Raw genomic sequence first — 27,521 nt, forward strand, 5'->3', positions numbered from 1 at the left:
ATGAACGCATTGCCTGTGAACTATTATGCCCAAAAAAGTGCTTGGATGGACCAAACAATTTTTTCACAATGGTTCCACAAAGTTTTCGTGCCTCAAGTTGGAGCTCACATGGCTGAAAAGCAGTTGCCGCAGAAAGCACTGCTGTTAATGGACAATGCCCCCAACACACCCCTCTTGCGAACTTAAAAGTGACGATCACCAAATAACATGCCTCTTTCTCCCAACAAATAAAACTCCACTTATACAACCTATGGACTAGGGCATAATTGAAAATACAAAGCGACGTTACAGAAAAGCTTTTAGTTATACAACAAAGGCTTGCTATCATCTGATGATGCCATGACTGTCAAAGAATTTTGGAAGAGATACAATATAAAGGACGCTATTTTCAATGTTGCCACTGCCTGGGCTGACCTTATATTGAAGTTTCTATTGATCATTTTGTGTAAAATTAAATACAATATGTATGTATTACTAACTTTTAAAGGCTTTTATTTTCATTTTCGTCCCAAGCTCACAGTAATCACATCACTGTATATATGTATTAAGATGTTTCTGTTATCCATTTATTTGGTTACCTGTCACTGTCCTGGTCAATCAAAGTTTTACTGTACTCTGCCACTGTATACATACAATGGCAGAGTACAATTACAAATTGTGCTAAATTTAAAAACGAGGCATTTCTCACAGGAAATTGTGTAAGTTGGTAATGACTCACTGTAATTTAATGCATATAATCCACGGATTGTGTTTTAAAAAAGCCTAGGGATTCCCTAGTGTGGATTATATACCACTGTGTGCTATATGCCAATTTTTTTTTCCCGAGAGATTAGAAGAGAAATAAATTTTTCCAAAATTAATCTGTCCAAAATATTTTTTCACAGATTTATAGATGGGTGTATACATCTGAATAGAGAAATCAACATTTTTATTATGAAAACACACAGGACAAGCAACCCCTTTCATTACTTAAGATTTTATATTGATGGATGAAATTTTCACATGCAGATTATATGCCACTGCAGACCATACAGTGGTATTTTTTCTGAAAGTTGCAAAATTTGCATCTACAGATTATATGCAGGAAAATATGGTAAGTTAAATATGTAGCTAAACTTGGCTGCACCAATTTTTGAATGCAGTAAACTTAAATTTTAAGATATTGATTTTTTTTAAGTTTCTGTGATCCTTTCAACTCCAATTCAACTATTTCCTGGATTTAATGAATGAACCTGTTGCTTCTGTCATTCGTTTAATCAGGGTTTGACTGTATTAATGTTGATTAAGACTTGGGGGGGGGGGGTATGTAAGTATTAGGGAGGTGGTACGTGGGTTTTTTTTTTTTGGTCTAAATGTACTTATGTGGTTTCAAACAATTAACATTGTATATTGTATTTCTTTTTTTCAAGTATGGAAGAATGTGAAAGAGAACATCAAGATGTATTGAATGCATTGAAAGAGATAGAAAGTAAGTTATCACAAACAGGGTTCGCACATCCTTATAAACTCCTAATTTTTCATTTCCCTCTGGAAGGGCCCTTATAACTCCTTACTTTTTGCAGCCACTCCTGAAAATGTCCTTATTTTTTTTCTCTGAAGGGATGATCTTTCTTAGAATAGGCATTCCCCATGGTGATGAATAGCATTGCCTAGAAAAATAAGAGGAATTCCCTCAAATATAAAGAGGAAGAAAAGAGAGAAAAAAACGCTCTCTCCCTTTGTAATAGAAAATGTGAAAGCAGGGGATGGGATTGGAACATCCAATGGTTGTGCATACCTGCCAACCGTTACGATTTTGTCGTATTTAGTAAATTAATACCATTATATGCTTTTGCTTCTGAAAATATGATTTTTTACCGAATCGCTAGTTTAGACGTGTTTTGCTGCCTATGTCGCAAACTGGTCAGCGTTGGAAATCGATGGTCCGTAGAACAACATCACTCCGCTGAACCAGTAGCCGAAAATTCCCCCATGCCCAGCGGTGAGAAAGTTTTTTTTTAAGTTTTTACTTATGCGGCGAAACAATGTCTCGAACCTCCTATATTACACAGTATACTGAGTGCAGACGTCGCAGCTTTCCTATTTTTCCTACTATTTTCCTACTTTCGCCGCAATCGTCTTTTTTTTTACCGCAATTCTCTCCTACTATTCCTATTTTATCCCTCCTTCCCATTTGCTTACAGCCAATATCTCACTACGAAAATTCCGAGAAACTGCAAAATGTCACTGCTTTCTGCAGTTTTTTTGACGTGTTTTATGTGTTTTATTCACATTACAACTCGCTACTGAAAAAGAAGAGAGGAAAAAAATTTCAATTCCACTGGAGTAAGGGATGACGACAATCGTATCTTTTCGCCGCCGGCCCTTAAAGTGCTAAAAACTGGAGTCTAAGTCCAGTGGGGAAAGCGAATCTGTTTTGCAGATTGGTTGCCGTAAATAAAAAGGCAAAAAAAAAACAAAAAAAAACAGGCTCTATCCACACACGAGAGATTCCATGAGAGAGACAATGGGTTTATCTCTCCTGGGATCCCGTAACGAGCATTCATTCCTGAAGCCAGGTTTTCCTAGGAGTAGGCTTTTTGCACCGCGTGAACCTAACTGCATCATTTCGTGTCGGCAGAAATGAGTTACATAATGACGTTTATGCATTTGCATCAGTTTTAATGGGTTGAGTTCATTAACTGTCATAAACCTAAATTTTGGATAATATTTTGAATACAATAGGTATATAACATGACGAGACTTACTTTTTTGTATATTACATTTTATTTTTACTAACACTAATATATTATAATAATAAAAATAAAATATTACTTATAATTGACAATTTTAAATTTTTCAACATACAAAGAGTCTAGAACAGATGATATATAATTTTCTGGTTCATTTTATGTAAACTACTGATAACCTGTGTTCAATTTACTTAGCAAAATGGAGCTGTTTATTCAAAATATATGTGATAGGAGATCAGGGTTAGGTTTTTGACCTCAGAAACTAGCTCAATATTAAAACAGTCAAACTTATTGTCAATTTTGTCAAATAGTTTTTTCAACCTGATGGATATGTTAAGTAACAAAAAACTCACTTTTATGCTGTCTAAAGTTATATTTTGAATCACCTCTCAGTATAATTACTGAATATAAAATATCCCTATTTTGATATTTTAAATTATCTGATCTACCCAAAATTTTATTCCATATTAATTCCCCAGCAGCATCTATCTAGTTGATATACTAATTTAACTCATTTATTCTCACCTAAAATTTTCTTGGCTCAGATTGTATGAATCCAGAGTTTTAAAGACTATTTTCAATCAAAGTAGAGCTTGCAGGACTTGATACCCAAAACATTGTTTTGCATGTTTAGATACAGCTTCAATTGGAAACATATTGTGTTTTATAAATGATAGAGTAAATATATACCATATCATAGTCAAACTTAGTCATTCTTAGTTTTGCACCAAGATAATAACTTATAAGGAGGTAAGAATTATTAAGAATAAGTTATAGGAGTTTCTTCTTCATATGCAATCAGCACTGCCAAATTTAAGGATATTTTATTCCTACAGTTTAGTATTTTGATTGCTTGATATATTCTAATGATATGCACAATAAAGGGTATTGTTTTAAGTATCAGTGATTGTCTACGTAATTTAATAATAGGAATCCACATTACATATATAGTGTAAAAGAACTTTTTAAACACTGATCCGTTATGGAAAGAGTAAAACTGATGGTTTATATCAATACACATATGTAAGCAATTCAAGAAATTTTGGAAGGTTGAGAATCATCTTGAATTGAAAAATATCAACTAGTCCATAGTTTTTCCTTCAGCTTTTATGTTATGCTCTACTCAAATTGTATATTTTACAAGAAAAAATGCACGTTCGTCAAAAATAATACTGTAAAGAGCAGATAATTATTTTGCAATTATATTAAGTATTTATTCTTTGTATATCATAGTGGCATTACATGCAAACAATGTGTGTATTTTCAACAGCAATTTTTATATTTAAAAGAAATGTTTGAGGTTTTTGATGTGACAGTTTAAACCACAGTTTAAATTGTCAAAGACTGTCGTGTAACAAAAACCTGCCAACCCTGTCTGTCAGCCACTGGAAGTGACGGAAGTAGAATACTGTCATCAAAGTCCCCTTGTGTATACTGAGAAAGACTATATATAAGAATGAAGGGGAGGGAGTAAAAATAGGGGTCCATTTTTTGTTAGAAGTATCTCAGAGTGATGTTTACGAGGAGCATGTGGAATGATAAGTAAAAGTATACTAACCAGTCTTTAATTAAATTTTTGAAGGGAGCATTTGAAAAACTGATTCTTCCAAACATTTTGTTAAGGGAAAGCTTCCTAATTTTGCAAAAAAAAAAAAAAGAAAAAAACTCACCATGAACACATATTTATTATATCTTTAACATTGGCAACCACTCAGCTAGATTCTCATTATAAGCCATTGCTATGAAAGATTAAATATTCCCCTTTGCTTGAAAACAAGAACAGTGAAAAAATATGAAATTTCTAATGTATTTCTACACACTATGGGTACTTTTTTCAACGACCCTGCATACAACCCAGGTTCTGATCCAGAGAATTGGTGTGTAGGTACACAATAATAGAGAGACAAATTCCATAAAGTTTTAGAATTTAACAAAATTAGTTTATTAACAATTTTTAACAAAGTTATTTGGATAACAATTAAAGAATTAACATAAACATTAAAAAGACTTCTCATAATTTTATACCAATGGCAAGTCTGCTTGTTAGTTCGGAAAGTCAATACACACTGGTGTAACAATTGTAGAAGAATGAGGTTACTCGGATCACATAGAGTGTGACATCATTGAATACTTGAAATAACAAATATGGCACAATCCAACTCCAAGGACCGGCCATCTTAGAAAAAGTATATTAAAAATGTGACCGAAAGAGAAGCAGTATAACTAATTTGCATTTTAAAACAATGATATTGAATTTTATAGAATTTTCACAAAATTAAAATGGCAACAGCAACAATCAAAATGGCGATGTGATCAAGATCGCACATTTCTCAGTCTATGAATGATGTATGGACAAGGTGCATGTGTGGTTTAGTAGTAGTCCATGAATGATGAGATTATAACTGATTGCAACTGTGCAGGGTGTTATAAAAGGTAAGAAGATAATATATGACACATTCTATTATAAAAATACACAAATTCAAATATATATAACATGTTCAAAAAATTAAAGGATAGAAGTGGATTTGATAAGTTTCATAGGGGTTCCCAACTATTAGTTTCCAGAGGATAAAAATGTCGTGGTCAGAATGAGCGCCTCTGTGTAAGTCTAATAGAATGTTCAAATTGGCTGCTTGAAAAATAGAGCTATTCGATTGGTCTATTCAAATTTTCGTACAATTCACACTCAGAGTGAACCTAAGCTATGGCACTGTAATCTGTTATGTTGATTTATAGCAACGGATAAATAGCCCCATCACCGCATGAGGGTGCTGTGCTCAATACAGAAATTGCATCCCATAACATCAACAAAAGTATTGTGACGAACAAGTCCTCACATCTAGGTTCAAATGAGCATCATGAGATAACCCAAAATGACAAGAGTCTAAATAATAACTCAAAACCATATTTTTAATACAAATACAGGAACAGGCAAAATACCTGATGAAATGGCTGAAAAAAGATGCCCATGAAAAATATGGATGTCAAATACATCTAAACTATATAAAAAATACAGCAACCTAACAAGAACAATTAAAATGAATATAGCAACCCAAAAAAGAGCAATAAAAAACCAATAATTATGATGAAATATAATGGACTGCCCATAAAAAAATTTATGGTTGTGTCTTATGAGAGTATGGATAGCTTGTGGATTTTTATCCCAATATGTTTATATTTCTTTTAAACCTGTCAACTGTGTTAGAATTCACAACCCCTGGGGATAAACTTGGTCCCGTGGGTTAGATTCTTTAAAAAACATCTTTTGAAGGGGAAAAAAAGTGAAAAAATTTATAACAGGTACCTCACAAAATGAGTTCTATAAGTAAAAATTTATTTGAATGAAAGTCATATAAATGAAAAAGGAATAGCATTATTTTCTGGTCTTTTTTGCCAGAAATGGAGAAAATTGTCTTATAACTGAAAGAAACGTATAAATGATAGGGTGTATAAGGAATAGGTCACTGTACTTGCAAGTCGACTTCATTGAAAAAAAAACCAAAAAAAAAAATAAAATAAAGGGAGAAAAAGAGCCTGGAGAAGAAAACTCAAATTTTGGAATTCGACACCTCAGATTGTCTTGAATTAAGATGATTACTCTAGGATTTTTGGGTTTACTGTTATGTGTACCGTATACTGTCTATGTGATATATAAGCTTATGTTTACTGTAAAATTATGTGTTAGTGCCACAACAGTAAATTAACTTCTTAACATCTGCAAGCATTTCTTTTTAAATTTTGTATCACGTATCAACTTGTTTGAGCAATTTCCCGTTTTTAAATTTTCATTTTGCAAAAATTTTAATTTACTTGAATTTTCTGGAATTAGTAATATAATATAGTATTTTATATATATGTGGCCATTCTCACAAAATTGGCCTATATTGTGCCCAAGCAGTTTAAATTAGAAGTATTTGCCACAGAACTTTTTTTTCATCACTTTTCAGAAACAGGAATATAAATAAAGTCACTGCTTTAATTATAATTACTTCATAGTAGATGAAATTGTAGATGATTTTTTCAGTAGATTTTTAAAATTTGCAGGAAAAAATTTTAATTTCTTAAGGAAATATCCTTCTCCTAGTTGTTCCCAGCTGATTTTTTCAAATTTTAAAATAACTTTCTATCATATTCCCTGTCAGACCCAAGCATTCATTTTTTTGGAATTTTCAAAATGTTTTTACATTTTTGATATTCAAAAAATACAATAAAAACATAAATCTGAGGATGTTGTCACTCTCCTCTATCCATACAAAGGTTTTTAACAGCTGGCTGATGTGAAGATATATTTTGGAAAGAGGAAATTCAACTGCCTTTGCGGGGAATCGAACCCACGTCCTTTCACTTTCCGGGTGAACACCCTAGACCACTAGACTACAAAGGCAACAAATATCTCAATCTTTCCTTGGAACTAGTGTGCACCGAACAGGACCGTACATAGTTGAATTTTCTCTCTTTCCAAAATATATCTTTGCATCAGCCAGCTGTTAAAAACCTTTGTATGGATAGCAGAGAGTGACATCGTCGTCGGATAAGTTACCATCTGGGGCAATGTCAGCAGTTTATGAGCTTTGACCCGAGTTAGGTCCAACCGTCCATGTACAGTCCAGTTCAGTGCACACAAGCTCCAAGGAAAGATTGAGATATTCATTGCCTTTTGTAGTCTAGTGGTCTGGGGCGTTCACTCGGAAAATGAAAGGATGTAGGTTCTATTTCCCGCAAAGGCAGTTGAATTTTCTCTTTCCAAAATATATCTTCACATCAGCCAGTTGTTAAAATCCTTTGTAAAAACATGAATGTCAGCAAATCTTTATTTTTAAATTTACAATTTTATTTATTTTTTGAGAAGAAATGATTCACTTTGTTCAAATTTTTTCAGCCAAGATTATGCTAGGCATATTCATTTTCATGTACAATTTTAACCAATTCGAAAGGGTTAAAACAAAAATATATTCATATTTTTGGTAATATATATTTTTAGAATAGGTATACTTTTTCATATTTCATCTTTTTTATAGTTTTAAATATTTTTTATCAACCAAAAATTTGTCCAGCAACCAAAATAAAAGAGGCGTGGTAGGTCAGGTCAATAAGATTAATTAAGATTAGATTAATTAAGATTAGTTAACTTAAGATTAGTTAACTTAAGATTAGTTAACTTAAGATTAGTTAACTTAAGATTAGATTAATTAAGATTATTTATTTATTTATTTATTTATTTATTTATTTATTTATACAATATTGTTGGCCCTTGGGCCTATACAAGAGGATGCGATTGAGAATGACAAAGATATTGTTTGATGTTGGATAAAAAACTAGTGATAGAGGGAGATTCAACAATAGAGCTTGGGAGTTTGTTCCATTCACCAATGGTATGAGGAAAGAAGCTGTATTTAAAGCAGTCAGTGGAAGCAAAAATAGGTTTTATTTTAAGGGAATGGTCGAGTCTTCTAGAGATGTAGGATGGTTTGGCTAAGATACCAGAAGTATCCATGTTGAACTGACCATGGAAAATTTTATAAAGCAATGTTAATCGAGAGATGAAACGAAGAGTAGAGAGAGGGAGGAGATGAAGTTCATTTTTAAGTTCGGACACAGAAATGAAAGATGACCAGCAGTCGTGGACAAATCGGGCGGATTTATTTTGAATAGATTCAAGTTTGTCTATATTACTGGAGGTGTAAGGGTCCCAGATTTCAGCGGCGTAGGAGAGGACGGGGGATATATAAGTTTGGTAACAGAGAAGTCTGATATCCCGAGTAGAGTGTTTAAGATTGCGGCGGAGGAAGAAAAGTTTGTTAAGACACTTCTGGTAAATGTAGTCGATGTGTTTGTTCCAACGTAGGTCGGCTGAAATAATGACACCAAGGTATTTGATATGTGAAACTTGGGATAACGGTAAATGATTGATGGAGTAGGAGTATTCAAGAGGAAGAAGTTTACGGGTAACTTTCATGTGAACCGTTTTTGAGATATTCATTGGCATTTGCCATACGGAACACCAGTCGGCGATGGAAGCCAGGTTATGTTGGAGAAGTTCTTGATCAGATTGATGGAGAATGATACGGTAAATTACACAGTCATCAGCAAAAAGTCTAGTGGTGCAGTTGAGGGATTGAGGAAGGTCATTGATATAAATTAGGAAAAGTAACGGGGAGAGGACCGATCCTTGAGGGGTCCCAGACTTTACGGAGGCGGATGACGAGTTATGATCATTAAAATGAACAAACTGTTTACGGTGTTTTAGGAAAGCCTCCACCCAATTAAGTAATTGAACGTTAAGGCCAAGGTGGGAGAGTTTGAGAAGAAGTTTATCGTGGGGAACTTTATCAAAGGCTTTAGAGAAATCTAGGAATACGACATCAGTTTGTAGGTTTTTATCAATGGCTTCAGAGAGGTCGTGGATGAAGAGGGCCAGTTGAGAGGTAGTAGAGAGAGATTGTCTAAAGCCGTGTTGGTTAGGGAAAAAGAAGCTGATGGAGTCTAAGTGGATACGGATTTCTTTTGCTACAATATGCTCGAAGATTTTACAGCAGGAGGAAGTGATTGCTATTGGCCTGAAGTTAAGGGGATTGGAAAGTGAACCCGTTTTGTGGATAGGAATAATTTTATTGATTTTCAAACTTAAGATTACTTGCCTAAATTACCAAAGGATGTTTAGAGGTGTTGCGAGTTTGATACCTGTTTCGTCCTTGTCAGAAAACTTTAATGACACAGGTACAACAGAAACGGTGACATGACCACAGAAAAAATTGCTACCGCAGGGAGTCCCCTCTCAAGGGGTTAGCCCACTGTTTTTTTACCTGCTAATAAATGAAATATAGTCAGCAACAAAGTTTAAAAAATTCATGGAGAAAAAAATAATTTAAATTTAACCATGGTAACACTAGAATGGCCAGAGTAGTCATTTTGACTGTTTTTGATTTTCAAAACATTATAATTTCGACAGTATGTCATGTACACACTCAAGAGCAGAGATTCATTTGTAAACTTTTCTCAGTGTACAAAAAATTGTGAAGACTGACAGATTGAAGGTTTTTTTTGGCAAAGAGCAGTCATTCTGACTGCTATATGTAAATTGTATAGGCCTATGTTTCCTACATATGATTTTTTTTAGGTATAGCCCCTATCATTCACTTGATGGCACACACAACACAATGTATATTCACTAGTAACATACAGATAAGAAAAAATAGAAAAAATTAAATAATGATATTTGTAGCATCATGTTGCTCGGCTTCCAGCCAGCTAAAAAGACTGTTTGCATGGACATGTCAGTTTTTAAAAAGAAATACGATAAACATGTTGGGGTAAATCAAGAAGCTATCCATACTTAGAATAAGACAACCATAATATTCTTTATGGGCATTATGTAATATTTTATCATGTGTATATATGGTTTATAATTTTTGTGATTGTGTTTTTAATTGGGTTGCTGTATTTTTGAAATATATGACATCCATATTTGTTATGGGCATCTTTTTCTCAGCCACCTCATTGGGCATTTTGCCTGTTGTGGCATTGTATTTGTATCAGAAGTTCATGTATTCACAATCAAGATGCCATTTCTTATTTAGCTGTACAGTCTCGGTTATTAAAGAGTTGAGGGTACTTTATTTTCCTGATCGTTCACCTGGCAAGCATAGTTTTTGTCTCAGCGAGACTTTAAGTAACTCATCATGCCACCATCTGCTTTGAAAGCTTTTTAGGACATTGATGTTGATATTGATGCACCAAAGGTTCATTTACAGTGTGTGAAAATGGTTCTTCGCAGACAGGGTGTGTTTGAACAATAATATTTTATTAGTATTAAATGGTATTTTGGACAATGAATCTGAGGCTGAAGAGACATGATGCAAACTCTTGACAATGAAGATTATGATTTTCTACGACATCCATCTGAAAGAGATATTATCGATTTGGGGGGGTGGGTGGCTGTTTGAATCAGATAACATCGATGAAAAAGAAAGACAAAGGTGTGTGTGTATTTCTTAATTAATTTACTCTTTATAAATTAATTTGTGGAATGAAATTTTAGAGGTGCTTTAGTTTTTCCTCAATGTAAAAATTTATGGTGACATAGTATATGCTATCCATAGTGTTCTTGAACAACTAAATAGTCTGAATAGAAATGACCATGATACACATATGAAAAGGTACACATCAAAATAGAGCAATGTATGATGTGATGCAAGTGTTTATCTTTTTTTCATGGTTAATCTTATCAACATTTGTCCACTATATATTTAAACTTGGAGTCATTTTATGGACACCCTGTTTACTTAAGAAAAGGTAAATTTCTTCAAAATTAAATTAATCGTGAGATAATGTTTGTTACATTTTATTGTAAAAATTTAGTGTGATTAAGTATATTGTGCTAAAAAAGAGCGGTCAAAATGACTGCCATTGGCTTTTATAGGTATAACGTATAGTCCGGCCCTTATAGTATTAATAGATAGGTAAATCCGACAAGGCATTTTACCTGTTCTAATATATAACTTGATATTTAAGTTTGACAATTGCAACATGTTTTGTTTTGGTATCTCATTTTCAACTTGAAAGAAGCACACACTCTGAACGGTTGTTTTTTTATCGATTGCATTTTTATTTTTTTCTTGTCACTTTTTTTGCCAATTTCATTTGGACAACAGATTTTTAATTTATTTATGTTATTTAATGTTATTTTGCCAGAGGAGAAGACACACTCTCAAAGCAGTCTTTAGATGAAGCATCACTACAGCTTAATGTTGCAACAGAGAAATCTGGATTTTTTTTTTTTTATCCCCCCTAACTTATGATCAAACTTTCCTTCTGGCTATCTAATGAGAGTAGAAAAACATTTTACACATTTTGTAACACTGATAAAAAAAAACTAAGCATGTTGAAAATGTGATTTTCAGAAATAACCGAGAGATGTCTCTGAACTGAAACGTGTGGTACAGTGAAAATAATTTTCAATTATATATTTCTCATCAAAATAATAGCCAGAAGGAGGAAATTTAATAAAAACTCATATTTTTTTTCTTAGACCTAATTTGTGAATTAATTTACAGTTCTAATTGATTTAAAAGGAGGTTCAAGTGATGGCTACATTTTTTCTCAACCTTCTTATACAAAGGGGGGGAGGTTCATGACAGACTTAGGTTAGGTTGTTTACTCCCAAACCAGTCAAAAGAAAATGTGGGATGACTAGTGATGATAATACAATTAAAATTGGAGATTTAACTAATACTGGCTTTGACGTATTCTTGTTTATTAAAACACCTAGAGCCAAAGTGAAATGTATTCTAATTAACTCAAGGAGGCTGTAGCAGAGGTTAATAAGATAATTGCCTACTGTACCAAAAGACGCTCAGTGGTGTTGAGGATTTGGTTACTGATTCATCTTTGTCAGAATCTTTTCTTACCCCCCAGCTGGAAAATTCCTTGGAAAGTGTTAAGCCTAGTATATGTAACATGAGTTGAAAAACACTGGGGGTAGAGGTAACATTGGTCCAAGCTATCTATTCTCATGATTTTTAAATCAAATTGAATTGTGTCTAAGGTTTTTGCTCTAATTATATCTGAAAAATGTAGGCCTATATGTAACATAAAAGACAGCATTTTATTTTACTTGGGGGATCAGTTATGTTTATATGTATATAATTATTCCAAAAATACCATTAATTTGCTGTGTAGTTAATTTATAGTTTGATCTTAAATACTTTCTAAGAAAGCTTGAAATATTGGACTGACTATATTTACTTTTCTACTTTTCAGAAAAGTCTTTTTTCATGTACAATATGAAAACATCAGTTTTTTTCCGTTAAATTTCAGGTTTGGACACAGACAAGTATAAATCATCCTGTGTGACTGATGTGAGGGAGCAATATCATCAAAGAGATGAAGAATGTGCAGCTCACAATTCATTAAAGTCACTGTGCAGTGATGATTGTGAAAACACTTCAAGAGAAAAATCATCTGGACAAGAAATTGTGCTTGCCAAATGTGATACTGATTTATGTTCTGCAAGTCATGACTCTGTCATGCATAAACATTCACTCGATGCTCTAAAACATCATGAGTTGAATCCAAACTCTTGGAATTATAAAATATATTATAAATTACCTCTTTCATCTGATGACGACAGTCAAAATGTGATATCTAACAATGTTTGTGAAAAAATTATTGCAGACAGAACATTTGATGCTTCAAATTCCAAGCTATCAAGCATACCAGGCAAGAATTATAACTCAGATGATGAGGTTTTATGTGTGGCTGTTCAAACACCTGTAGAAAATGAAAAACCCAGTCATTCCATATATGAACAAAATGAATCCAATGATTCATCTTTTTCATCTGTTATTCATACAGATCTGTGTCATAAAAATTCCAGCAAATCTAGTTTATTCCCAAATGAACTGACTGAACAGTCTTTCAATTTTATTGCTGTTGATCGAAAAGAGGCATTGTGTAAAGATTTTCAAGATAAAAACATTGCTGAAAAAACGAACATGGATGAAGTGAATTCTTCAAAGTTGGATCATTCAATGTTAAATAGGTTCAAGGTTACCACAGCGCTAGAGGATGAAGTTTCATCATTCATGAACCAATTGCATTCAGATAATGAAAATAAAACAACTATATCAAATGTTCATAACTCAATTCATAAAACCCAGTCATGTGATAATTCATCAAGTTCACAAATTACATCAGACTTGGATATAGATGAAGTAAATGTGACAGAAACTAAAATTATGATGAATTTGTGTGATGATATTAGTAATATAGAAATTAAAGGTAAGGAAAGTAATGATGTCAGGGGAACAGATAGCCATCCACTCGGTCGCTCTGATTTTGTAGAACCAGAAGAAAATATTGAAAATTCAGCTGATTTTTCTAATGACTTCGATGTTAAACTGGATGTTTCAACTAACGAACATAAGTCAGAAATATATTTTAGTGATGCAAAGGATATTGAAGTTCAACCAATTTCTGTGCAAGATATTATGAAATCTGAAACTAGAAGTGAAGAAGTCTGTATGGAGTCTGAGTCTCAAAATTTTGAAACTGAAAAAGCTATGAGAGCATGTTATTCTGAAAATAAAACTGTCACGGAGATAAGAGGTGAATTGCAAGATTTGGAGTTTCAACCTTTTCAGGATGAACATTTAAATGACAAAGAATGGGAGCATTGTAAAAACAAAGATCTACTTCCTGATTCATGCTTTGTTGATGGGGTTGACTTCTCCCAAGAACATATATTTGACTTGGGTTTAAGAGTTGATGAATTTGTGAAAGAGATTTCAGAGAAGGATATCTTGAGTGATTCAGATGTTTCACTTCAGGAAGACATGAATGGTAACCTATCTAGGAGTGCATTTTGTGAAAAAGATTTATCAGTTCGTCAACAATCTCAACCTTCTAGATCAATTTTTGATTTGAATACCAGTTCAGGAAGTGAACAGCAAAACCACCAGCGTATTTTCAGTGTGATAAAAGAAGGAACACTTGTTCTTGAGAACAGCAAGGCTATCAATAACACATGCAAACACTTGACAACAAATGAAGAACATGCAATGTCTTTGAATTCTGCTCCCCTGAAAAAAAATGAAAATGATACATTCCGCAGCTGTGATAATTTTTCTGAAAATGACACTGAGGCTATAGGCATAAAATCTCTTTTTAATGGTGAGATTACTACTTTTTCGAGTAATATGAGTGATGGCATTCATACTGTAGATGATATCCCTTCAAGTGTTCAAGATCCAGTTAACCCTGAAAGAAATATTTCAGATTCTAAAGAAAGTTTAAATCCTGACACTCGCCTTGTATTTTCACCTACTGATGGAATTTTTCGTTCTATCCCCTTTACTGAATCATTAGATAAAAATGAGAGCAGAGATGATTATATTATGCAAAATGATGTAGGTATTCTCAGCAAGGACATGGAAAATAATGCATTTTTGATGTCAGACAGTCAGTTATCCGCTCGTTTACAACGACCTACAACGCTGGATTTGCCATGCTGTCCGATTTCTTCTCCTCAAATAATACCAATGGTATCTGATAATACGCAGTCATCTGTTGCCACACTTTTGGATGAGCCAATTGTTGGAACACTAGTTGATTTAGATGATTCTTCTCCTTCAGGTATTTGTCTTTTTAAAGTATTATAATTGCTATATTTTTGAAATATGTGACATCCATATTTTTATGGGCATCTTTTTCTCAGCCACTTCGTTGGGCATTTTGCCTGTTGTGGTGTTGTATTTCTATTTATTGTATTGTATTATATTTCTCTAGATATGTGCCGTAAGAGGCTCATCTACATATATTTTCTTTCTTGAATGCCTGCAATAGGATATTCTTGTGCATGGGATCGCATATGGTTAGAACCGTAGTATTCCAGGGATGGGGCTTTTTTAAAAGGCACTCTTTCCTACGGCAAGAGAAGGGCCTGCATAGAATATGTGACTGAAGGGAAGTGTGAGGGGAAATTCATATGGAATCATTGGAAGGTACAACACTCCAGAGACACATCAACATTGTTATGAAGTCTCCTAGTAGTGATGAATTTGTTTTGCCATGGAGGGAGGGTACCCCCTAAGACAACATAATCATAGTCCAATAAAAAATGAAATTTATAAAAAAAATCAAAAAAATTTGTTTTTAAACATTTAAATTGAAATTTCATCTAAATACACCTAGCAGGCAGTGGAGCCTAAGGGCTCAGGTCACATGAGTTTTGCACTTCCCCTAACAACTTTCCAAAGTCGCCAAGTCCCTTATTAATTCTTAGTTACCTCAATGAGTATATGTGGACATCTTGCAACCCTAGACTCCCTCCCTGTTTTCTTTGTATTAGAGCTCGTATGATATCTATGGCGAAATATCTTTCCGAAACAGGTTCCGCAGACTGGACCGTGTGCTATCAGTGCAAATGAAGCCCCATCTAAACTAGGCAAGCTGAACCGCTCAGAAACCATAATTATAGCCCACAGCACTGTGTAATTTTGACGGAAAAACAGGTTTTTACGCATTTGGGCATCAAGTGGAGATGGGAGGTCTGGACCCGGCTTGACAGATTGCCTTTTGCACACACATAAAACAGATCGGCACAGGTAAAGTAGTGAAACCTCTCGCAATGAACACCTCCTATTAATGAACACTTTTTCAAATTTCAGCAACAGGCTGGGATGTACGTATTATACAACCTACGGACACTCCCTGTTAGCTGACAAAATTTTCTGTCCCACAGGTTATCGAGTTTCTAGGGTTAAAAAAAGTAGAGAAAACATTGCTTGTATGTGTGCAGAAACAGTTGTAAGGTTGCCATTCTGCGTTGTTTTTCCGTGATTTCCCTTTAATGGAGTAATAGCTTTCCTTAAATGTCATAAGGAAGAAGACAAAAGGAGATCTATTTCTCCTCACTAATCTAAATTCTCGTTGATTGGCCCTGAAACCAGTCTTTGTGGATTGTGTGAATCCAGAACCACCTTTGCCTCAGACATAAGGACCACTGCTAGAATAATCATGGGACCCCTTAGGAGGACAGAATTCACATATTGATTATATATTTTTCTGATTTCTTGATTTAGAAGTTCCGATATTGGATGCTTGTTATTCATACAAATACAAAAAATAACACAACGGGCAAAATGCCCAACAAGGTGGCTGATAAAGCATGGTTCGTACGGTCCTTGAAAACCTTGAAAAGTCCTTGAAAAAAAAAGTTCATTTTCAAGGCCTTGAAAGTCCTTGAAAATCCATAAGAGTCCTTGAAAAAGAAATTTTTTTTAAGAATTCTGTGAAAGTCCTTGAAAAATTTGCGTTTTCCGAAATAGTTTTCGCCACTTTTTTTTTTACTCCGTAAGTGACATCCTTAAAAAAGTGCAAAGCACAGGGGAAAAGCCTCAGCAGCCAATAACCCTGGATAATTGGATTTAAAGCACGTTTTTCCCCATTATTCTTAAGCCGGGCTTTCATAGGAGCGGGTTTTCTGTGCCGCGTGGAAAGTGAATCGCCCAGCGCGACACGCCGTCCACTTACCAATAATAACAAAACAAGTTAGACTGTTTTCCTAGAGAGCGCAACAAGCCTCACGGCAGTGTTTTACGTCGGGCGTGATTGGCCGACTGCTTCTGGAGGAGTCAGGTGTGCCACTCATTTTACCGATCTATGCTTCCCTTCAAACCGGAGCATGCAGATGACAGAGTAGCTGATGCGCCACGGTAGGAATACACAAACGCGTAGTGTGATTATGTAACACGTTTCTGTCGATGCGAAATGATCCAGTTCGGTTCATGCGGCGCCAAAAACCTATGTTGGAATGTTTTTTCCCTTTTTATTCTCTGTGCACGTGGAACCGCTGGGCCAGACGCAATATGTAAATCGCGGGCGCCGTGCTCTCACCCTCACGGGAGCTCGGCTTTATACTGTAGGTTGGTTTTTTTCCGCGTGTATGTCGGGATTGTTTTTTTTCTCCCTGAGATTGCCGGTTGTTATTTGTCGGCCGTTTTATTTATTTTTTTTATGATCGTAAATGATCTTGTTTTTTTCCTTGCAACTTTTATGGAATATAAGCTAGTGTTCAAAATGAACTTCCGATCGTTGTTTTTTTTCTTCAGCTCAGTCGGCACGCTCTGGCCCCCAACAACCCACTTCTAGGAAAACCCGGCTTTATGGTAGCATGTATCCTGTGATCGTATGTAGACGTATTTGGAATCGTTGGAAGTCATTAAACTTTTGTACTAGGTATTTTTTCTGGAGGACTTGAGAAATCAATATCTTAGAAAGAAAGTTTCATAATTTTTGCCGAAATAATTTCAGCCTTTCGGTCCATAACTGAGCGAAGCTTCTTCTGATTACTGTCAACCATAGGCGGAGATTGACTTGGAAGTCTGGGGGGGGGGGCACGATGATGATGACGTCAATTCATATATGCATATATGCTATCTAGAATTAGATCAGTCAACTTCACATTCCCCCCCCCCTCCCATATCTCCGCCCATGCTGTCAACAAAATATTTATTTAGGAGTGATGTGAAGTGCTTGTACAAGGTTCTTTAAAGAAAGAAAACAAAAAATGAGTAACAAGTGTGTGTACTTTTAATTACTTGTGTGGCTGAAAAATCCCTTCTATCAAGATTGGTTGCTGAGTGTGCTAGACAAAAATGTCGCCAAATGCAAGCTGTACTTCAATGGGTGAATCGGCACTGAAATCCATTGAGCTTATATTACTGGAGGGAGTATGTCGCAGGGCCATCACTAGGATTTTTGTATTGTCTTGCCGCCCCCACCAATTCGGAATTCGATAATTTTATAACGGTGTTCACCTAAAAATTGCCACCCGGGGCAGTTGCCCCCCCCCCCGCATTCTAGTACCGGCGCTGGTATGACGTCAGTGGTCTACATCATTCCTTGGAAGATCACGTGATGCGTTGAATGTCGGCGCATCTCCGTTATTTTCTAATGGCATCCATAGTTGTTTAAAACAATAAATGAAAGAAATAATTTCAGTATCGATGATATGATTCCAAAATTAATGAAAGAGATAGTTCCAGAATTAATGAAAGAAAAATTACAGAATTAATGAAAGAAAAATTACAGAATTAATGAAAGAAAAATTACAGAATTAATGAAAGAAAAATTACAGAATTAATGAAAGAAAAATTACAGAATTAATGAAAGAAAAATTACAGAATTAATGAAAGAAAAATTACAGAATTAATGAAAGAAAAATTACAGAATTAATGAAAGAAAAATTACAGAATTAATGAAAGACAATTTCAGCATTGATAAAAGAGATAATTCCAAAATTAATAAAGCAATAATTCCAGAATTAATGAAATAGTTTTAGAATCAATAAAAGAATTCAGCATTAATGATAGAAAGAATTTCAGCATTAGCAAAAGAAACAAATCCAGAATTGATGAAAGCAATTATTCCAAAAATAATGAAAGAAAAAATTCCAGAATTGATGAAAAAATTCCAGAATTAATGAAAATTTTTTTCAGCATTAATGAAAATTTTTTTCAGCATTAATGAAATAAATAAATTCAGAATTAATGAAAGAAATAATTTAATCTTTTTCTATCTTTAGAAGAGTTCTTTTTTTAGTCTTTAAAAGAAAATTAATAGCAATATTTAGAGACTAAACTACGTTTCAATGGGGAAATTGACAGGCACGAACTGTGTTATTCAATGTGTCATATGTTTTGTATGATATATATGTGTATGTGGCCTCCTTTATTCATTACGGATAATGTGAAATAAAGTAGGTAGAAATGTAATCTCTGAAAGTTTTAATCAAAACTAAATCTGCGCCTATTCATGTGAAAAATATGCGTTTGTAAAAAAAGTCCTTGAATTTTTAAGTTTTACCTTGAAAAGTGCTTGAATAGTCCTTGAATCTTTTTTCGTTGTAAAAGTACGCACCATGTAAAAAAATGCCGATAACAAATATGGATGTCATATATTTCAAAAATACAGCAACCCAATAAACAACGTAATTACAAACAATATATATATGTGATGAAATATTATAAAATGCCCATAAGAATACTTATGGTTGTCTGACATCGATAGCTTCTCGATTTACCCCAACATGTTTATCACATTTCTTTTTAAACGTGTCAATTGTGTTGGAATTTACTACCTCTGGGGGTAAGCTATTCCATTTATTAACAACCCTATTAGGGGTCGTTCAAGTATTACCTAATCATCTATGGGAGGGGGGTTTCCGATTTGCTGACTTTTGATGACAAGGGGGGAGGGGGTGTTTGGATAATGCTTACGTCATCAACCACCATTTATGAAAATATGAGATAGGATTCAGGGATTCAGAGGGGCAGAGCTGATGACGAAATTTTGCTGACAAGGGGGGGGGGGTCAAAAATGGCTAAAAATTTGCTTACGTAATACTTGAACGGCCCCTTAGAGAAAAATTCCCTACGACACCATAACAGGGGTGGGAAGTGACAAAGTCCATTGTGGAGCAGCAAAATTCAGGATTCTGAGCAGTTTTGGAGCAGCAAAATATAGGATTCTGAACAGTTTCAGGGAAGATATTTATAAATTAGAACAGCGAAATTCACTTACAAGAATATTTTCGTTAACCCCCACTTTTCAAAATAAAACTCCTGCACTGTCTTTTGTTATCAAGCATCTTTTCATCAGCTTGTTTTTTGTTTTTGGTGTTTCAGGCTTTTGACACCTTGTTTGAAAGAGTGGCCTGTCATAAAATTTTTCGCATCAGTCTATTTAAGATGATTTTTGCTTACTGAAGGCACTATTTGCTGTCTGGAACAGCAGCAGTTCAAATGGACTAAAACTTTTCTATAAGTTTTCAATTTTTTTATACTCAAAAGAAATTGCTGCAAAATGGGAGAGAATTTCGGAAGAATCAACACGATGATTGGTGATTCAGCACTCATTTTGGAGAGATTGGCGACTTGACACTCGTTATTTGGTGATATTGGCAATTTAACACTGGTTATTTGGTTCTTTATTAATTTGCAAATCAGCATTCGTATTTCAGTGGACATGCTCTTTTACTTCTGGAATGAAAATGTTTTTCATGAAACATTGGGACGCAATGCGATTGACTACAGTAATTTCTTTTTCCTTCTTTTTTTTTTTGAAAACTGAAACTGACTCACATTTGTGCTTTACATTGCAAACCATCTTCTGTTCACGGAAATTATATTATCAGAGTTTTGCATTGGAAAGCCTGATGAGGGCAGATAGTTTAAATAAGGCGATAGTTTAAGTACAGAGGAATATATAAAGCATGCTCTTATTGGAAAGAATCGTTTCGCGGCGGCAAGCAGGAAGAAAAATTTTTTGCCGCCCTTTCCAAAATTCTGGGCATACTGAAGCAAAATTCAATATTTTGGCTATTTGGCGCAGAAAAATACGAAAATACACTATTGGAGCAGGATGGCACAAGATGGTAATTTTGGTGCAGTGCGGCACAATTGGTGCAGAATTCTCACCTCTGCCATAACCTCGCATTGTCCCTTACCAATTGATACTGGTGTCCCCTTGTAAAAGCAGTCGATTTATGGTGTACTAATAATTCATTGTCCACCCTATTTATCCCGTTTAAAATTTTGAACACTTTGATCATATCCCCTGACACCTGTGTTATTTCGATGTAAACATATTAAAAAAATGAAGTCTCTCTTCATAACTGAAGCCCCGTGTGTGCCAATAAAAACACACGTAGCTCTTCTCTGCATCTCTTCAACCAAGTCTATGTCCCTCCATAGGTATGGTGTCCAAAACCTTACATACTCCAGTCCAGGATGAACTAAGCCTCGGAAAAGCGGAAGAATGACTTTAGGAGAACACGAAAAGAATTTTTTGAAAATGGAACCGAGCATTCTCTATCCTTTTTTTTGACCACCGCTGAACAATGTTCAGAAAACCTAAGCCGCTTGTCAATGGGAATTCCCAAATTGGTGACCCTAGTTGCATCCGGAATAGTGACACCATTCAACTTGTAAGATAAACTTGGGTTGTTTGAACCAAAATGAGCAACCATGCACTTGTCAACGCTAAACTTTGTGCTTCATTCATTAGCCCATGTTCTAATCTTGTTCAAGTGGGTCTGGAGCAACTCCCTATCGCTTTGATTCCCAACTACCCCTATTAGCTTCACATCATCTGCGAACTTGCTAACAATCCCATTGATACCCTGATCGAGTTTATCAATAAAAAGTGAAAAAAGTATGGAGCCAAGGACACTTCCTTGAGGAACTCCGCTTGTGATGCCTGTCCAACCAAAGAATTTCCCGTTCGCCACAACTCATTGTGCCGTAGGCTATCTCTTAACCACAACTATCCAATTCAGCAAGTTGCCCCCAATCTCAATCTCGTGTAAACGCTTCAAGAGTTTACCATGTTGAACCCGATCGAAGGCCTTCTGGATATCAAGGTAAACAACATCTATGTTTTTGCTATTACCCAAAGCCTTCATCACGTGATCATAGAAGCAAAAGAGGTCAGTCACACATGACTTCCCCTTCCTGAACCCATGCTGATTATCTGACAGTACATTATTCTCGTCTATCCACTTCACCAACTGCCTTTCGATAAGAATTTTCGAAAGGGAGCTAATCAAACTCACTGGACGATAATTGGACACAGCTTCTCTACTAGCCTTTTTAAATATCGGAACAACATTAGCAAGCTTTCAATCCCTTGGGACGATACCCTCAGCACAGTACTGCTGTAGATCTGTGCGACTGGCCGCAACAATTCATTAGCACATTCCCTGAGGACCCTGGGATAGATATCATCTGGTCCTGGTGATTTGTTTACACATAAATTTTTCTAGAAGATTTAGGACCTCCACGTCTTACACTTGAATATTGTTGAGGATTTTATTACCCCATGCAACACCCGGACATTGAATATCATTATCTCTATAAAAAACCGATGCAAAAAAGTCATTGAAAGCACTACACATACCTACATTGTTCTCTACCCTAGACCCTCCTATTGAGAGGGGGGGGGGCAACTATCCCCTTACATCCATTATTGATGTATCTAAAAAATGATTTTGGGTCAGAGACAATGTTATCTGCAAACCTAGATTCAACTTCTGTTTTACTATCCCTTATCGCTTTCTTCAGTGCTCTTCTTTTATCAGTAAACAATGATAGGTCACTTCGTCCCCTTTTATACTCTCCAAATGCTCTTTTTCTTTTCAAGATAAAGTTTGTGCACGCTATCCATGAACCATAGGGGGCACGATGTACAAACACACTTTTTCAAACAAAGGGTATGACGTCGTGCAAAACAGGACAGCTTTGTACTAAATTTTTCCCATTGGCTTATCACCCCGACTGATTCCAACCAGTCTTTGAAAACTTCTGCTATCCTCTCTCTCAAAACATCAATGTTAGTTATCTAAAAACAAGGAACCAGTCTTTTGTTATCAACCGTAGCAAAAGAAAAGTTACAGTGAAAACTGAAGACACGATCACTGGAAGAAAACTCGTCCCCCACCAAAACATGCTTAACAAGATCCTTGGAATTGGTAAGAACTAAATCAAAAATAGCAGTACCCCTACTGGCTTCTGATACATGCGGATACAAAAAATTATCGAGTACCAACTTGAAGTCTCTTTCATGTTGATCTCTAGCTGAAAGGTTCTGTCAATCAATACTCAGGTAATTGAAATCCCCTAGTATGACAACCCTCTTATGCTTACACGTGTAGGAAATTTCATCATGAAATTTGGCAATTTAGTTTGGATCCCTATTCGGTGGATTGTAACAAACCCCAACAATAAGTTTATGATGTCTTTTGTTTTCAAACTCAATCCATATAGTTTCAATATCACTTCTCTGTATGTTACACTCTCTAGCCTTCAAACATGATTTCACGTATATCAACATTCCACCCTTTGCCTATCAGATCTATATCTCAAAAAAAGTATTGTAGCCTGAGATGTGCAAGAAAGATTCATCCCCATCGTTTGCCCAAGATTCTGTAATGGCTATGAGATCCAGGCCCTCCACAACTATCATAATTTCTAAAAAATCTTTCTTTTTACCCAAGCTTCTGGCATTTAGCACACATTTTATTTATTCTGTGATTTATTGTCAATCGAGAAGCCATCAAAGTCAGAGGTGGGTAATTCCCCATCAATACTGTTTGCTATTACCATTAACTAACCCGCATTCCCGTCTACATTGTCTGGGAGTGAAAAACCTGACCTTATAGCTCATTGTAAACCTCCCAGACCTCACTCCCAAACCTAACCTAAGACAATCGTAAACCTCCCTCTTCCTATTCAGATGAATCCCATCTCAACAAAGCCACCTATCAGTAAATTCGGAAAGCTTCAAGAACGTGACCCCAAGTGAGGAGCAAATGTCCTTTAGGCCTAAATTGAATTGCTGGATCCTACTCCTATAGCCCTTACTACCCCTTGACAGTACTGGAATCACTGCCACATTTGAACCCCCCTCCCTAGCAGATATATCTCAGATCTGCTAGGGAGATATTATAATATCCCGGTACTCTGACAGAGACTTACTAAAATTTGCTCCTACCTGATTCGTTCCTACCCACAGGATTGCCCGCAAGGGCAACTTTCGGCTATGAAAAACGTCTCGAATTTTGCTAATCTTCCCCCAGAGAGACAACAGCGCTCAAAACCCCGAAAATCCCTACACACTCTGTTCCCCACTTCCCTAACCATAGAATCGCCGATGATTAAACCCCTATCAGTATCCCCCTCTACCTTATCCACGACCACCCATTCACTCTCTAAACTGTCGTTCTTAGATATTGCTTCTTCATCAACAGGTGGCTCGATGACAAGTGGCTCTGCTATAATTGGGCCCTCTAGAACCCTAACTTTTTCCTGTAACACTTTGACCTCGAGTTCTAACCTTGCCCTATCCAAACATCCCTTACACTTGAAACGATCAGCATTCCTGAAAAGCTCAAACATTCCCCCTAGACTGGGGAACCTCCCGATGCAAGCCCTACACAACACTAGTTGATATCGAGGCATACTAACACTTGCTGAAAACTAGATAATAATAAACAGGAAAAACTTAAAAACAGGAAATTAAAATAACTTAAAATACATTACAATGTGAAATAGACATAAAAGATTGTACGAAAAAATTAAGTAAAATAAAATGCTCAACACTAACTCACGAAGAAGAAAATATATATGTATATAAAGAATACAACCCACTGCAAAAACACTGAGACAATAGGGCTAAAAAAAAATTACAGAGAGTACCTGGGAAAAAGTATATACTGTTCGCTAATACACTAAAGTCCAAAAAAGCCACAAATTTATATCAAAGAAACGGGTAAAAACACAAACCTGGCGAAAGTACAATGAAAAAGAAATGAGAGCGAGAAAAAGAGTTAGTAGATCGAAAATACACAACCAAAATTAAAAAAATCGAGAGAAATTTAAAAAAACCACTTGTCTCGCAAATTCAACTATGTGCAGCTCTAAAAATCTGGAGACAAAATCAAACTTAAGAGTAAATTAAACACACAATCTAGAAAAATGAAGAAAACACAGTAGGGCATGACCCAAAAATAGAAAAACACGCTAAATAAACTCACGAGAATGAAGAAATATACAAAGAAAGGCACAAAATGATGCACCGACGTGACAGATAATCCTTTGGTAATCCCTCGCCAATGGTTCCAGATAAAACTACTGTTATTGGTCAGCAAGTGGAGCGGAATTTACCCATTGTCATGCTGTAGCGTCAGCTTCGTTCATTAGCTAGCATGTATTCCCAAATATCGGCCCAAATATTTTGTTGCAACACTCTTATTAATAACAAATGATACATCAATTCAATCACCAACCCTTTTATAGTAAGAGCTTTTCTTCTCTCATGCACATAAAATTTATTTTTATGGTAAAGGTTGACTTGATTTAAAAAATAAATAAAACACCAAAGAGAACAGGTGTTTTTTTGAAAAAAAAAGAATCTACATATTTGATGAAAAAACTATTTTCATAGGATTGAGAATATCTTCCGTAGCTCTGTAGTTGAATGCGGCCATCTGTAGAAACTACGGACAATCCGTAGCAGTTGGCAACTGACACTATATTCCTAGCCACTGTTTTTTTCCCATTGGTAGATTGAATTTGGTTAACATTTGCTCACAGAGAATGATTTTGGAGACATGTAATATTGTTGAGGGGTTATATATTTTTTGAAAATAATTTAATTAAGAAATCATGATCTTATATTACCTTTTTCTCAGAATAGGCACCACATTAGCATATGCGCTACAACGAGTAAAAAACATTAAAATACATGTATGAGCTCCATGTAAGTATTTATTTGGTATATTTGTGTGCCACATTCTTCAAGGATAAATTTTAATTTCCTTTTAAGTACTGTATATTTACATCCTACAGACAAATATTTGTTAAAAGTGCTTTTTAATTATTCAGAACTAATTCTGAACAGTTCAGAAAATTTAATTTTGAATGTTATATTATTTTCACAACCGATTTCTCTTGGGGATAGTTTTTGAAACAAAAATTGGCATACATACTGCATCAGTATAATTGCAGAAATCCTTCAAAATTTATGTTTTTAAAACGTGAGAGCCACGGCCAATTCAGTTAATCCACTTGAAACAACTCTCTTTTCCCTAAATCTGAATTTGACATTTTCCTTAAATGGCCTTAGTGGCAAAAATTTGCACAAAGGAAAGGACCTTCCAAAACTGAATATGAATTCAATTTTTTTCCTAATCACTATTAAAATAGTGGAAACCTTTCAATTAAGGTTGCACGCCTACTTACTAGAAAACATAGGCTAGGCCTAGCTATATGATTTGATTCATAAAGTGTGAACCATGGGCGGAGATATGGGGAGGGCCCAGACTTTCAAGTCTATCTCCGCCTATGGTGTGAATTATTTTTCAAAAATTAATTTTTTGAGGCATCTTATTTATATAATGTTGTCACACAGTTATGGACCATTATATAAGCCTTTCATAATGGCTAAATTAGATCAATAGAAATCAGCACACTTTTTTTTGTAAAATATTTAATGAATGCATTGTGTTTGTTGATTATGAAATTATTGGTTGTTGCAATAAATCATTGAGTTGTTTTTCCTCTCTAATAGTATGTCCTCCAGTTAATATGGCTGCAAGGAATTTCTGTCAAGGTAATTTTTTATGTTTAAGATTTATTTTTGTAAAAAAATTTTCATTACCGTAAAATACAAATATTAATTTTTTTCTTATTAATTTTTTATAGAGAACGATAAATTGGAAATTGAATCACAAGTACAACACATTGGAGTGGTAAAGCCCTTCTGGATACCAGATTCAGAAGCTGCTAACTGTATGCATTGTAATATGAAATTTACCGTCATTAAGAGAAGACATCATTGCAGAGCATGTGGAAAGGTATGATTTGATATATACACACATACATATATTTTGTCATTTTTAGTATGATTGTTTCGATACCATTCTATAGATGCAGGGTTGGTAAAAAAAACGTTTTCTTTTGGTTTAAACTGGGTTTTTTTTGGTTTAAACCGTTTTTTTTGTTTTAAATAGTATTAACATTAAAAACAATGAAATTTCTGAAAAATCATTCAAACTTCCAATAATTAACTAAAATAAAATGTTTATTAATGTAATTAACACTATTCCCATGCTAATTAATCAATAAATATTTCTTAGATTTTAACAAAAACCAACTTTTGCAATTTAATTATTTTTTGCTTAACTCAATGGATTACCGTGTGTTTGAAAATTCTTTTAATGTTATTATTAATTATATAATATATAAAGGTTTTTCTCCAGTTACTTTCAGTATACTTAATTAGGAAGCTATTTTGCAAAAAGTAATAAAAATTAGGTGAATATAATGTATTTAATGAAGCATAAATAATGCAGATTAATTAGCAATGATTTACGATATACAGGGTGATTATAACTAAGGTTCTCATTTCAAAACACTGTAAAAAAAGAACGATTGTCAGAATGACTTGAAAATTGACATGAATATTCCTGAAAAAATTCAATTTTATTTGATAAAGGGGAAAAAATACTTAAAAATGTAAAATTAATGACATCATCCAACATGTGGGAAATTTGCCCGCAGAATGGAAACGATAGACAGTCATGGCAGAATGATACCTTAATTATAGCATTTCACAATTTCATAATTCATGGAAACATCACAAAAAAACGAAGTAATTGAACAAATAACTACAACTTACTTAAGAAATGTTAAATATGTTGTCCACCACGTGTTCTGGCTATGAGGTTGA

At 34.7% G+C, this 27,521-nt stretch overlaps 1 protein-coding gene and 1 non-coding gene across 8 annotated transcripts in view; one reads left to right on the top strand and one right to left on the bottom strand.

Annotated features, from left to right (window-relative positions):
• The window catches only part of Sara (Smad anchor for receptor activation), a 125,880-nt gene that overhangs the window by 17,998 nt on the left and 80,361 nt on the right, over positions 1–27,521 (top strand). For 4 of the 7 annotated variants that reach the window (XM_089233046.1, XM_089233042.1, XM_089233049.1 and 1 more), the window contains exons 3-6: positions 1,410–1,468; positions 12,549–14,864; positions 26,361–26,402; positions 26,495–26,646. In XM_089233046.1, coding sequence (XP_089089172.1) covers positions 1,411–1,468; positions 12,549–14,864; positions 26,361–26,402; positions 26,495–26,646 — 2,568 coding nt within the window. In that variant the 5' untranslated portion in view covers position 1,410. Of the gene's footprint in view, positions 1–884; positions 1,094–1,409; positions 1,469–12,548; positions 14,865–26,360; positions 26,403–26,494; positions 26,647–27,521 lie in introns of all 7 variants that reach the window. The other 3 variants (XM_089233048.1, XM_089233044.1, XM_089233047.1) reach the window with 1 other exon arrangement.
• Positions 7,043–7,116, bottom strand: TRNAS-GGA (transfer RNA serine (anticodon GGA)). The gene has a single exon. It is a non-coding gene; the product is annotated as a tRNA-Ser (tRNA).

This window comes from Pholcus phalangioides, unplaced genomic scaffold, assembly GCF_987345545.1.
Source record: "Pholcus phalangioides strain wild (caught in Gottingen) unplaced genomic scaffold, Ppha-v1.0 ptg000007l_1, whole genome shotgun sequence".
In the NCBI taxonomy this organism is placed as follows: Eukaryota; Metazoa; Arthropoda; class Arachnida; order Araneae; family Pholcidae; genus Pholcus; species Pholcus phalangioides.